The following is a 14,365-nucleotide window of genomic DNA, read 5'->3' as shown; positions in this document are numbered from 1 at the left end:
ATGATTTCAAAAGCCTCTATCAAATCTTCTCTTAACTGTCTCTGTTTGAAGGGAGCTACATAATGAAGTGCGGCCAGGTTTATGAGTTACGGTCAAAAGCAAACCACTGATGCTTCCTGATCTGTTCAATACTTCCAGAATTTTCTATTCTTATTGCAAATGAAGGTAATGCATTGTCTGAAGCTGTTCTCCTGCTTTTAGATTTGGCTATTTCAATGTCCCGCCTTGCATCCTCTGTAGATTTGACCTCATCCGAACCCTTGTTGCAGCTATCCTAACTCTCATCAAGTCCCGTTCAGCCCACATCACCAAAACAGACCGTCTAATCATTAGCTCATTGCTTCATGTGGGAGATTGGTGTGGGGATTGGCACCTGTTTCTCCTTCAATACAGGCGTGACTGCACTTCAGATGTAATTAGTTTGTCCAAAAAGTGCTTGGAAACATGGCGAAGCGATGAAAAACACAACACAAATGCAATTTTTCTACTTAGCTTGGCAAATGTCACAAGGCCAGTGACACTTTAACTGATTCCCAGCACCACAATGCATCTGGTCACATCCAAGTTGCTTGGAAGAGGGTAGGTGTCAGTCTGACTTATACTCTAAACACAAGGCGAGTTTTATTGGCTCCAGAGACACATTTCACTGAGCTGGAACCAGTTCAACAATGCTCCAAGATTTCTGCTGCAGCCATAATTGGATCAGTGATTGCAGCTTGTGGAAGATTCAGGCTTGGATAAGTTCCAAACTGTACTGAGTGCCTGTTAAAAGTAATCTTAAGATCATAAGATATAGGAGCAGAATTAGGCCATTCAGCCCACTGAGTCCGCTCTGCCATTCAATCATGGCTGATACATTTCTCAACTCCATTCTCCCTCCTTCTCCCCGTAGCCTCTGATTCCCTTACCAATCAATAAGCTATCTATCTCTGCCTTAAATACACTCAATGACCCAGTCTTCCTTCTATGGCAATGAATTCTACAGGTTTGTCACCCCTTAGTTGATCTCAGTTCTAAAGGGTTGTCCCTTCACTAAACTCCTTGAGGAAGATAATCTTCACTCCTTGTTCGCACAAAGAAGAAATCAACGACTGTTTGATCAGAAATGTATGAAAATAAAACAAATTTGAGATTAAAATTGAAAGCTTGATAAATGCACAGTGCAGTGTCAGCATCTGGGAAAGTAAGAGTATCAGGGTGTGAACCATTCACTGGGGATGGAATGGAGGGCAGGGTAGACTCGAATAGAGAGGATAAAGGAAAGCAACAACAGCGGGCCAAGACTGAAGGATTTGCTGACTACATCTCACAGGATCTTAAAGAAAGAGCTTGCGTTTAGCACTTTTCATGATCTCAAAACACTTCACAGCCCTGGGAGTACTTCTGAAGTGCAGTACTCTTACAATGTAGGAAACAAGGAGGAAACACAGTAAACAATTTGTGCACAGCAAGATCCCACCAGCAGCAATACAATAATAAACAAAGAACAGTGCAGCACAGGAACAGGCCCTTCGGCCCACCAAGTCTGCGCCGACACATGACACCTTTCTAAACTAAGGACCTTTTGCCTCTCCATGATCCATATCCCTCTTTCTCTGCGTATTCATGTATCTTTTAGGCTGCCTCTTAAATATTGCCTTTGTATCTGCTTCTCTGGCAGGCACTTACCACCCTGTGTAATAAATTTGCTTCTCACTTTTCCTTAAAACTTTCCCCCTTTGACGTTAAGCCTATGTCTCCCACTAATTGATCTTTCTACCCTGGGAAAAGGATTACGGTCATCCATTCTATCCACATGACCAGATACTTTTTCTTCAGTGAATTTGTTTGAGTGTTACGGTATTGCCCAGGACACCAGAGTGAATTCCCTTGCTCCTCCTCAAACTGATGCCATGGGATTGTTTGCACTAATTGAGTGTGCAGAAGGGGGCTTTAGCTTAATGGTACCTCCAAAAGACAGCACCTTCAATAGTACAGCACTCCCTCAACATTGACACCAGGACTGTCCATCTGGACATGGGATCAAGTCTCTGGACTGGAAATTGAACACACAACCTTCCGATCAAAGTGCCTACCACTTTAATACAGTCACAAAGTTTACAGCATGGAAACAGGCCCTTTGGCCCAACTTGTCCATGCCACCCTTTTTTTTAAACCCCTAAGCTAGTCCCAATTGCCCACATTTGGCCCATACCCCTCCATACTCATCTTACCCATGTAACTGTCTAAATGTTTTTTAAGAAGATAAAGTTGTACCTGCCTCTACTACTACCTCTGGCAGTTTGTTCCAGACACTCACCACTCTCTATGTAAAAAAAATTCTCCTCTGGACACTTCAGTAACATCCTAGCAAATCTTTTCTGCACTCTTTCTAATTTAATAATATCCTTTCTATAATACCAGAACTGTACACAGTATCCAAGTGTGGCCTTACCAATGTCTTGTACAACTTCAACAAGACTTCCAACTCCGGTAATTCAATGTTCTGACCAATGAAACGAAGCATGCCAAATGCCTTCTTCACCACTCTGTCCACCTGTAACTCCACTTTCAAGGAGCTATGAACATGTACCCCTAGATCTCTTTGTTCTATAACTCGGTCCAACGCCCTACCATTAATTGAGTAAGTCCTGCCCTGGTTCAATCTACCAAAATGCATCACCTCACATTTATCTAAATTAAACTACATCTGCCATTCATCAGCCCACTGGCCCAATTGATCAAGGTCCCGTTGCAACTGGAGATAATTTTCTTCACTATTCATTACGCCACCAATCTCGGTGTCATCTGCAAACTTACTAATCATGCCACATATATTCTCATCCAAATCATTAATATAAACGACAAATAACTGTGGACTCAGCACCGATTCCTGAGGCACACCGCTGGTCACAGGCCTCCAATGTGATCATGGTCAATATTTAAGATGAATAATGAATGTAAAGAATCACCAGGCTTACTTTCTTTCATCCGCCCAAAATCCCCCTGACATCATCCAATTTTTCCTTAAGCAATTCCACAGATTTTTCCTTCTTTGTTCTCCTTTCCATGTTTTCAATATTGTGTGAAATTGGATTGCCAACTTTGGCATCTCATGAACTCCCACTCTTGACTATCCCCCAATTTTTATAACTAAGAAGCAAAAGTCATCAGAAAAATTAAGATGAAATGGTGGCACCGTGGTTAGCACTGCTGCCTCACAGCACCAGGGGCCTGGGCTCAATTCCTGGTTCAGGTGACTGTCTGTGTGAAGTCTGCACGTTCTCCCGGTATCTGTGAAGATTTCCTCGGGTGCTCCATTTCCCTCCCACACTCCAAAGACATGCAGGTTAAGTGGACTGGCCACGCTAAGTTCCCCCTTGGTGTCCCAAGAAAGTGTAGATTTTCACAGTAACTTCACTGCAGTGTTGTTAATGTAAGTCTACTTGTGACAGTAATAAATAAACTTTAAAAAGATTAGGGGGATTAACTGGGTAGATGTGTGGGATTAAGGGAATGGGGCAGGGGGTGGGCCTAGGTAAGATGCTCTGAGAATCAGTGCGGACTTGATGGACCAAATGGCCTCCTTCTGCACTATAGGGATTCTATGACATAAGAAGTAGGAGCAGGAGTAGGCCAACTAGCCCTTCGAGCCTGCCCCACCATTCAATAAGGTCATGGCTGATCTGTCGTGGCTCAGTTCCACATTCCCGCCCTCTCCCCATAACCCTTAATCAACGCTTATCAAAAACCCATCAACCCGCGTCATAAAAATATTTAGCGAGGCAGCCTCCACCACTTCAACGGGCAGAGAATTCCAGAGATTCACCACCCTTTGAGTGAAGAAGTTCCTCCTCAACTCCGTTCTAAACCGCCCCCCTTTATCTTGAGGCTGTGCCCCCTAGTCCTACTGTCTTTTTTGAGCGGGAAGTGTCTCTCCACCTCTATCCTATCCATCCCATTCATCATCTTATACGTCTCAATGAGATCTCCCCTCATTCTTCTAAACTCTAACGAGTACAAGCCTAGTTTATTCAGCCTCTCCTCATAGCTCAACCCCCTCAACTCCGGTATCAGCCTAGTAAACCTCCTCTGCACTCCCTCCAAGGCCAAAATATCTTTGCGCAGGTGAGGCGCCCAAAACTGCACACAGTACTCCAGCTGCGGCCTCACCAATGCCCTGTACAGCTGCAGCAAGACCTCCCTACTTTTATATTCAATCCCCCTCGCTATGAAGGCCAGCATCCCATTCACCTTCCTGACCACCTGCTGCACCTGCAAGCTGGGTTTTTGCGACTCATGCACAAGGACCCCGAGGTCCCTCTGCACCGTCGCCTGCTGCAGTTTTTCGCCACGTAAGTAATAGTCCTTCCTACCATTCTTCCTACCAAAGTGGACCACCTCGCATTTGCCAACATTAAATTCCATTTGCCATTTCCTGGCCCATTCGCCCGGCCTATCTAGATCCTTCTGCAGACTCTCCACACCCTCCGCACAATTTGCCGCTCCCCCAATCTTGGTGTCATCAGCAAATTTCGACACCCTACACTCGGTTCCCTCCTCCAGATCATCTATATAAATGGTAAAAAGCTGAGGCCCCAGCACCGACCCCTGGGGCACTCCACTAGTCACCATCCGCCAATCCGAATAGCACCCATTGACCCCCACTCTCTGTCTCCTATTTGACAACCAATCCTCTATCCACGCTAACACCCTACCCCCAACTCCATGTCCCCCGACCTTCTGCAATAACCTCTTGTGAGGTACTTTGTCAAACGCCTTCTGAAAATCCAGAAAGACCACATCCACCGGCTCTCCTCTATCCACCGTCCTAGACACATCCTCATAGAACTCCAGTAAATTTGTCAGACACGACTTCCCTTTAATGAAACCATGCTGCGTCTGCTCTATCAAGCAATTCCCTTCAAGATGCCTCGCGATTTCCTCCTTAATGACGGATTCTAACATTTTACCTACCACAGACGTTAAACTAACCGGCCTATAATTCCCCGCCTTTTGCCTGGCACCCTTCTTAAACAACGGCGTAACATTAGCCGTTTTCCAATCTTCCGGCACTTCCCCGGAATCCAGCGACGTCTGGAAAATAACCACCAAGGCATCCACTATCACCTCCACCATTTCTTTCAGAACCCTCGGATGCATTCCATCCGGTCCTGGGGACTTGTCCACAATCAGCCCCTCCAGTCTGTCGAGCACCACCTCTCTAGTAACAGTAATGTCATTAAGACCCTCCAGTCCTACCACCTTTCCATCGCTAACACCCGGCAAATTATTCACGTCCTCCTCCGTGAAGACAGAAACAAAAAAGTTATTCAATACCTTAGCCATATCCCCATCCCCTACCACTAGGTCCCCTTTCTCATCCTCTAAAGGACCAACTTTCACCCTAGCCAGCCTCTTCCTTTTTATATATTTATAAAAACTCTTGCTATCCTTTTTTATATTAAGCGCTAGCCCAGCTTCATAGGTTCTCCTACCCTTCTTTATCAACTTCTTTGTCAATCTTTGTTGACATTTAAACCTCTCCCAATCCTCTTCTCGCCCACTACTCTTAGCTACTCTAAATTCCTCCGCTTTTAATTTAACACTTTCCTTCATTTCCTTAATTTAACACTTTCCTATCTCTGATCCTTTTGCCAATCGTCTTTAATCCTTGTCCTCTGGTTCCTGACCTTTTATCCACTGGAAACAGTTTACCCTTATTTACCCTGTCAAAACTGTTCACGATTTTGAATGTCTAATAGACTTTAAATTCTAAAAATGGATGAACAATGCCGTAGTGTACTAACATATCATATGTTATGCGGCATTTACAGTACAGACAGTCCATTCAGCCCAACAAATTCACAACATTATACCCCACACAATCCTCCTCCTACCCTTCATATAACTTTATCAACATATCCTTCTATTCTTATCTCCCTCATCTGTTTATCTGCTCGAATGCATCAGTGTTAATTGTCTCACCCACTCCCTGGGTTAGTGGGTTTCATATTCAAACCAAACTCTGGCTCAATTTCCAATTGGATGTATTAGTAATTATTTCATATTAATGGCCAAGTTTTGCCCAAAAGTGAACACATCTCCATGAAGAATCATACAATCCCTATAGTGCTGAAGGAGGACATTCGGCCCATCAAGTCTGCATCGACCACAGTCCCATCCAGGCCTTATTCCCATAAACTCACATTTACCCACTGATCCCCTAAAACTAGGGTCAATTTAGCCTGGCCAATTAACCTAACCCGCTCATCTTTGGACTGTCGGAGGAAACTGGAGCACTTGAAGAAAACCCACACAGACATGGGGAGAATGTGCAAAGTCCACACCAACAATAACCTGAGGCTGGAATTGAACCCGGGTCCTTGGTGCTGTGAGGCAGCAGTGCTAACCACTACGCCACCACGTGTGTGTCTAGCCTAGCAAACCCTTTTCATAACTTTAAAGCCCTCCATTAGGTCACCACACTTCTCTTTCCTGGTGAAAAGTGCCCCAGGCAGTTCAGCCCGATTGTTATAACCTCTGAGTTTTGATAACATGAGGTAATTCCTTTCAGTCCTGCTATGCTTTTCCCATACTTCTTTTACCAACTTCTCACCTACATTTAGCACATGCTGCAGTGTAAATTTATGTCTCCCATCCATCAGCTCCAAGAAATAGTCTGGACTTGCAATCTACCCGATAAATATAGGTCTCTGCCTACACTGGGCTATTTTTTGCTGCTTTTAATTCAGCAATGACGTTAACATCTGCAGGTGTTCAAAATAAATTACTATTGAAATTCAGCTCTTTGTACAAGAATACGTATTTCCACTCAATGAAAGCTCGGTCACTCAATGAGTGGAATAGATGAAAGTGGCTTGTTGGATCATGTTGTTATTTGCAATAAAGTGCAGGAAATCTGACACAGCGAAGCTGTGCTGTGTTTATTTGTGGGCGCAATTATCTAAGCAGTATTTAACCCTTTGTGTCCTATGTATGCACTAAGCTTCAGCATCTTAATATGGTTTTGGAAATTCAATCTGCAATGTTAAATTAAGTAGAGCTTCCTCTCTCTAATACTGGCCGTCAGTCTCATGATCTCGAAATTTATTAAAAGGTGCTGACACTATAATATTGTTACATCATTGGAATTTCACGTATTCTCAAGACAAAGGCAAGAAGGATTGACAATTATATAGCACCTTTCATAAGTTTAAGTAAGGTATTCCAAAGCACCTCTATAACCAATGAAATAGAGGTGGCACAGTGGTTAGCACTGCTGCCTCACAGCACCAGGGACTGGGGTCGATTCTGAGCTTGTGTCACTGTCTGTGTGGAATTTGTACGTCTTCCCCACGTCTGCGTGAGTTTCCTCCAGGTGCTCTGGTTTCCTCTCACATTCTGAAAGATGTGCTGCTTGGGTACATTGACCTGAACAGGCACCAGAGCGTAGCAACTAAGGGAATTTCACAGTAACTTCATTGCAATGTTATAAAATATATATATAATACTATATATAAAGTAAAGCTTTAGAATATAATGTAAGACTTATTTGTGACTAATTACTTGTAAAAAATGAACTTAAATTTTCAAGCATTGTCGCTGTTATCATAGAATATAAAGATAAGGCAGTATTGTTGCAACTATACAAGGCATTGGTGAGGCTGCACTTGGATTATTGTGCAGTTTTGGTCCCCTTATTTGAGGAAAGATGTATTGGCATTGGAGGCAGCTCAGAGGAGGTTCACTGGATTGATTCCAGAGATGAGGGGTTTGTCGCAAGAAGACAGATTGAACAGTTTAGACCTATACTCTCTGGAATTTAGGAGAACAAGGGGAGATCAAATTGAGGTGTACAAGATGATAAAAGGTATGTATAAAGTCGACGTGGAATGGATGCTTCCTCTTGTGGGGCATTCCAGGACGAAAGGTCATAGTCTTAGGATAAGGGGTAGCAAATTTACAACAGAGTGGAGGAGAAACTACTTCTCCCAAAGGGTTGTGAATCTGTGGAATTTGCTACCCCAAAGTGCAGTGGGTGCTGGGACAGTGAGTACATTTGAGGAGGAGTTAGACAGATTTTTAGTTGGTAATGGGTTGAAGGGTTATGGGGAAAAGGCAGGAAAATGGGGATGAGAAACATATCAGCCATAATCGAATGGCATAGCAGATTCAATGGGCCGAATGGCCTAATTCTGCTCCTAATATGAACTTATGATGTGGAAAAGATTCCTTTGTAGATTATTTTGCCAATGCTGTTTCCCATGTTGGTTATCTAAATGATCGGTCCTTTATCTTGAAACCCCACATTCTCGATTCCCCAGCCAGGGGGAACTAACCTCCTGTTGTCTACCCTGGCCAAAGCCCTTCAGAAAATGTGTTTCAATGAAATTAAAAGTTCTGTCTTCAGGATCGCGCAAGGAAAGAATTTATTTTGCTTCTGCTTCTTTCACAGTGAGGCAGTAGTGCTAACCACTGTGCCACCATGCCATCCACCTGGCCTACATGTGACTCCAAAGTCACAGCAACGTGGTTGACTCTCAGGCAACTAGGGATGGGCAATAAATGCTGGCTAGTCTGCTCCAAGTTAGAAACTGGGAGTTTCCTGATCACCTATCAGGTAGGATCTGCCAGTTACATTTAAACACATGTTGACAACAGCAATTCATTCTTTACACATTTATATATAAATTTGGTAGAAGAGTCATTTAGATCTGAAACATTAACATAATTTCCCTCCACAGATGCTGCCAGACCAGTTGAGTTTATCCAGCATTTTCTGTTTTTTTTTCAGATTTCCAGCATTTGCAGTAGTTTGCTTTAATATATCATTCTTTATACAATGGGATTTGTTCGATCTCATCAGAAGGCAGTAAAGGGTTGGACTGCAGTTACATACAGGCCACACCAGATGAGACGTTTTGCTTTTTACAACCTTTATCGATATCACTTTTTAAAAAAATTGTCATGATTGGATTTGAGCTGATATTCTCTGGATTACTATTCGAATAATATAAATCTAACCCATAAATATAACCCATAACCCATGTAGCCCTGTGTGTAGCATAGGGCTTATGTCATTAACCTTGAAAAACATCTAGAGAAGTTGGGGAAGTGGACTCTGAGACAAAGAAGAAATGGTTAACAAGGGTGACCAAGTCTTTATCAAAGGGGTGAGAGGTTAGCTGAAGGAGGAGATGGAGAGGCAGAGATATTCAGGGAAGGAATTCCAGATTCAGCGACTAGTTAGCTGAAGGTAACCCTAGGCTGGGGCGGAGGCGGTGAAGGTCAGCATTGAGAGGAGTGATGGGTAGTGGGACTTGATACAAAGTACAGTTCAGAGAGCAACATTTTGGAGGGGCTGATTGTTACAGAGGGAGCAGAATGGGAGGCTGTTGGGGTAATTTAGTCTGGAGGTGGCAGAGATATGAAATTAGCATTACTGCAACACTGGAATAGTATGTTTGCACCAGAGAAGGTGCAGAAGATACTTAAAGCTTTTTTTTAGGGTTATAGGAGTAGAATGGGCAAACAGGATTGGTTGAATTGCTCACCCAAGAGCCAGAATGGAATTTTTTTTTCTTAATTTGTGGGACATGAGTATTGCTGGCTGGCCAGCATTTAAAGCCCATTCCTAGTTGCTCTTAAGAACGTGGCGGTGAACTGCCTTCTTGAATTGCTGCAGTCCACGTGCTGTGGGTTGACCCACAATGCCGTTAGAGCAGTTTTTTTTCCTCAAGATGGTGTCGGAGCGAGGCGACTTCTTGCAAACTGTGCCCAGCACATCTTCTAATTCTATCTTTTACTCTTGTTCTATGATTCTAAAACTTCATTCTAACTCTTTTAAACTCTCTAAAAAATGCTCTAGTGACTGACTTAAGAACAGCCTCTTCCCCGCTGCCATCAAACTTTTGAATGGTCCTACCTCACATTAAGTTGATTTTTCTCTACACCCTAGCTATGATTGTAACACTACCTTCTGCATTCTCTCCTTTTCTTCTCGATGAACGATATGCTCTGTCTGTATAGCGTGTATGAAACAATACTTTTCACTGTATGTTAACACATGTGACAATAATAAATCAAAGCAAGAGGGAATTCCAGGATTTTGACCCAGCAACTTGATGGGCCAAATGGCCTCCTTTTGCACTGTAATGATTCCATGTTGAGAGGAGGAATGGAGGATTTCAGCTATCAGTATCGATTGGCTGGGGCTACTTTCTTTAGAACAGAGGTGGGTGTAGGGAGATTTGATTGAGGTGAAAAAATTATGAATGGCCTAGATAGAGTTGGATAAAAGGATCGATTTACATTAGTAGCGAGGTCAATAATCAAGGGGCAAAGAGTTAACATAATTTCTGTAATAATTGCAGCGGCACTGTGGGGTAATCTTTTCACCCAGAGGATCTAGGATCTGGAACCCAGCGCCTGAAAGACTGGTAAAAACAGAAATCTGCATCACATTTAAAACATACTTGGATATCCAGTTGAGGTACAGTAATGTACAGAGATACGGTCAGAGTTGAAAGGTGGGGTTAGACAGGTAGGGTCTTTTTACTGACTGGCATGGACACAATGGGCTGAATGGCCTCCTTCTGTACCACAAATTTTTCAATGTTTATAATGTCAGGAGTGGTGTTTGGGTGGCACGGTAGCACAGTTGTTAGCACTGCTGCTTTACAGCACCAGGGACCCGGGTTCGATTCCCGGCTTGGGCACGTTCACCCCGTGTCTGAGTGGGTTGCGTCCGGGTACTTCGGATTCCTCTCACTTTCTGAAAGACTTGCTGGTTAGGTGCACTGACCTGAACAGGCGCCGGACTGTGGCGACTAGGGCAATTTCATAGTAACTTCACTGCAGTGTTAATGTAAGTCTTACTTGTGACTAGTAAATAAATATTAAAATGTGAAAATGGGCAGATGATGAAAAAGGGCATCAGGGAGTTGGAAATACAACTCAAAGCTGAATAGGGTGGGGGATGGTCTGAAATGTGATTCCTTTCTGCAACTTAGGCAATAACTGTTGGGTTCAGCAATGTCATACAGTCATAAAGGTTTACAGCAAAGCAAGAGGCCCTTTGGCCCATCGTCTCTGCACTGGCCATCAAGCATCTATCTACTCTAATACCACTTTCTAGTAATTGGTCCTTAGCCTTGTAGGTTTTAAATCTAAATGCTTCTTAAATATTATGAGGGTTCCTGCCTCTACTACTCTTTCAGGCAGTGAGTTCCAGATTCCCACCTCTGGGTAAAAAAGATTTTCCTCACATCCTCTCTAAACATATAAGATTGTGAAGGGAATGGCTAAGATAGAAGTTGGGAGGTGGTTTCCACTGGCAGGTGAAACCAGAACAAGGGGGCATGGCCTCAAAATAAGGGGGAGCAGAATTAGCACTGAGCTGAAGAGGAACTTCTTCACACAAAGGCTTGTGAATCTGTGGAATTCCCGGCCCAGCGAAGCAGTTGAGGCTACCTCATTGAATGTTTTTAAGGCAAGGATAGATAAATTTTTGAACGGTAAAGGAATTAAGGGTTATGGTGAGCAGGGGAGTAAGTGGAGCTGAGTCCATGAAAAAAATCAGCCATGATCTTATTGAAGGCAGAGCAGGCTCGAGGGGCCAAGTGACCTATTGCTGCTCCTAGTTCTTATGTTCTTAAATCTCCCACCCCCTCCCTTGAATTTATGCCCCCTGGTTATTGATGCCTGTAGTAAGGGGACAAGTTCCTTCCCTATCTATGTTCCTCATAATTTTATACACCTCAATCAAGTCCCTTCTCAGCCTTCTCTGCTCAAAGGAAAACTTATTAATTTTGTTTATTCCATTCTTAAAGTGATCAAGTCAATGATCAGAGTGGACCAGGCAGACCCAAATCCATCTTCTTGCTTGCTCCAAAAAACCAAATTCAAATTGAATCCTATTTGTGGTCCCCATAAGAGAGACAAACAAGATCCAAGCTGACAAGATAAGAGACTGCACTTCATCTCTGCTCCAAGGAAAACAATCCCAGCCTAACCAGTCTTTAGAAGTTAAAATTGATTTACTAGTGTCACAAGTAGGCTTACATTAATACTGCAATGAAGTTACTGTGAAAATCGTCTGGTTGCCACATTAATATTGAAAGGTTTGTAGTACAGAAGGAGGCCATTCAGCCCATTGTGTCCATGTCAGTCAGAAAACTGTTTGGATACACTGAGGGAGAATTTAGCATGGCCAATGCACCTGACCTGCGTATCTTTGGACTGTGGGAGAAAACTGGAACACCCGGAGGAAACCCACACAGACACAGGGAGAACGTGCAGACTCCACACAGTGACCCAATTGAATCTGCGTACCCAGCACTGTGAGGCAACAGTGCTAACCATTGTGCCACTAGCTGACACACTCCAGCCCGGGTAACATTTTGGTGAATCTCCTCTGTACCCCTACTCAGTGATGCTTAGATTGATAATAAATAGTCAATGCAGGTTGTTTGGGAAATATAGGAAAGTTTATTTATTAGTCACAAGTAGACTTACATTAACAGTGCAATGAAGTTACTGTGAAAATCTCCTAGTTGCCACAGTCCGGTGCCTGTTCGGGTACACTGAGGGGGAATTTAGCACAGCCATCGCGCCTAACTTACGCATCGCTGGACTCTGGGAGGAATAATGCGGAGATGCCGGCGTTGGACTGGGGTAAACGCAATAAGAATTCTCACAACACCAGGTTAAACTTCACCAGGAGCCCCGAAAACTAGCGGTGTTTGCTACCAAATAAACCTATTGGACTTTAACCTGGTGTTGTGAGACTTCTTACTGTGAGACGAAACCAGAGCACTCGGAGGAAACCCACGCAGACATGGGGACAACATGCAGACTCCGCAGTGAACCAGACCAAGAATCAAACATGAGTTCCTGGTGCTGTGAGGCAGCAGTGCTAACCACTGTGCCACCGTACTGCCACCCCAAGTTGACCAACATTGGCCATTATGGGCAACATGTGATGTGGAAATTCACTAATTCTGAGAGTGGTTATAGAGTTGCAGATGTGCTTACCAGGCCCTTGCAGGTGCTGATAGCTGCTGTCCCAGTTTCTGCCGCTTGAACTTTTCCAATGAAGTGACATCCAGCTACCTTCAGGCGGCTGATACTTGCCCCCTTCATGCCCCCATAGCGCCTCTCGGCCACAAAGCCGGGTGCCAGCAGTGCCCGGTTGACAGTCAAGTTGAAGTGCAGCTGGCGGCCCCGGTGGGAGAGCCGGTAGTAGACGGCTGGATCGGGATCCCCCTCCACCGGAAGATCCCGGCGGTGCAGCCGCCTCACCTGGTGAGACACATCGTGGGACAAGAAACGGCCAAGGTGATCAACCCTGACCGGGTGGACCAGCTCGGGGTCAGACAGGGTTTGAAGACGGTGCCCTGGAAAGGAAAGATGAAACGCGTCAAAAAAATATACTCACACCCCAAAAATACACCCTGACCTCAAACAAACTGGAAATATCATTGTCATTGATTCACTATCTGCCCCAGAACTGTTGCAAACACTGGAATATATCTGCTGCTGCTGATACATTCTCCAAACGCAACTCTGTATTAAGTGAAGGTACAAATTAGCAAAAAAAATCAGAGCAATAAAAGTTAATTCCACTGGAGAAAGTTACGATGACAAGTTCACAGAAATTGTCAATTACAAGGATAGGGGGGTGTTGGAATTCCTGAGGATCTGGGATTTATTGCAGAATATTCCTGATTAAAGTTCAGCTCACTGCACACACTTTGTCCTAAACTTAACCATTGCAACTTTCTGGTATAAGGAAAGGAATGGGAAACATGGGGAGATTACAGTTCACAAACCGATTCTTTTTTAACAATATGCAGGAGTTACTGCGTGTAATTTTTTTCGTTCTTTATCCAGAGAGGAAGCACAGACCTTGTATACTGTATCTCTCCTGCTCCTTGCCCTGAACTCCAGTCAATCCTTCACTCAGTACAAAGGCAACGAAGGTTGTCAGAGTCTGGAGAAAGTTGCCCGTGTTCCCGCTCCACGGGCTCTGCATCTTTCCTCCTCCGCTGTTTTGGAAACGAGATTCTTTTTGAAAAGTTTACCCCGAAGTTGCTGTGGATCCTGGAACATGTCACACACTCTGCAAAGAAAGTCCCGGCTGCTTCCACAGAGCAGGAGAGGCGAGCACTACAACTCTCCCCCAGGGACTCTTTCTGTGCCGGGGATGTGTGCTGCCGAAGGGGTGTCAGCCAGTTGGGACTGCCCCTGGTCTGACAACACAGCGCCTTCATAAAGCACAAACACACAACCACTGCCCCCCTCTCATCAGCTGCTTCCAGCTCCAGCTATTTGCATACAGCCCCTGTCCCCACCCCTCTCCCAAACACACACAGGCAGTCAG

The 14,365-nt window shown here is 44.2% G+C and overlaps 1 protein-coding gene across 1 annotated transcript in view; it reads right to left on the bottom strand.

Moving 5' to 3' along the window:
- Positions 1-14,118, bottom strand: part of LOC145359437 (A disintegrin and metalloproteinase with thrombospondin motifs 7-like) — a 200,857-nt gene extending 186,739 nt beyond the window's left edge. Inside the window, exons 1-2 of the mRNA XM_080213985.1 lie at positions 13,891-14,118; positions 13,018-13,379 (exon numbers count right to left, since the gene is read on the bottom strand). Coding sequence (XP_080070111.1) covers positions 13,018-13,379; positions 13,891-14,017 — 489 coding nt within the window. The 5' untranslated portion in view covers positions 14,018-14,118. The remainder of the gene's footprint in view (positions 1-13,017; positions 13,380-13,890) is intronic.
- Positions 14,119-14,365: the final 247 nt, after the last annotated feature.

This window comes from Carcharhinus amblyrhynchos, chromosome 28, assembly GCF_965287045.1.
Source record: "Carcharhinus amblyrhynchos chromosome 28, sCarAmb.v2.hapA, whole genome shotgun sequence".
NCBI classification, from domain to species: Eukaryota; Metazoa; Chordata; class Chondrichthyes; order Carcharhiniformes; family Carcharhinidae; genus Carcharhinus; species Carcharhinus amblyrhynchos.
Note: the sequence above shows the minus strand (reverse complement) of the source record. Positions and strands in the feature narration are given on the sequence as shown.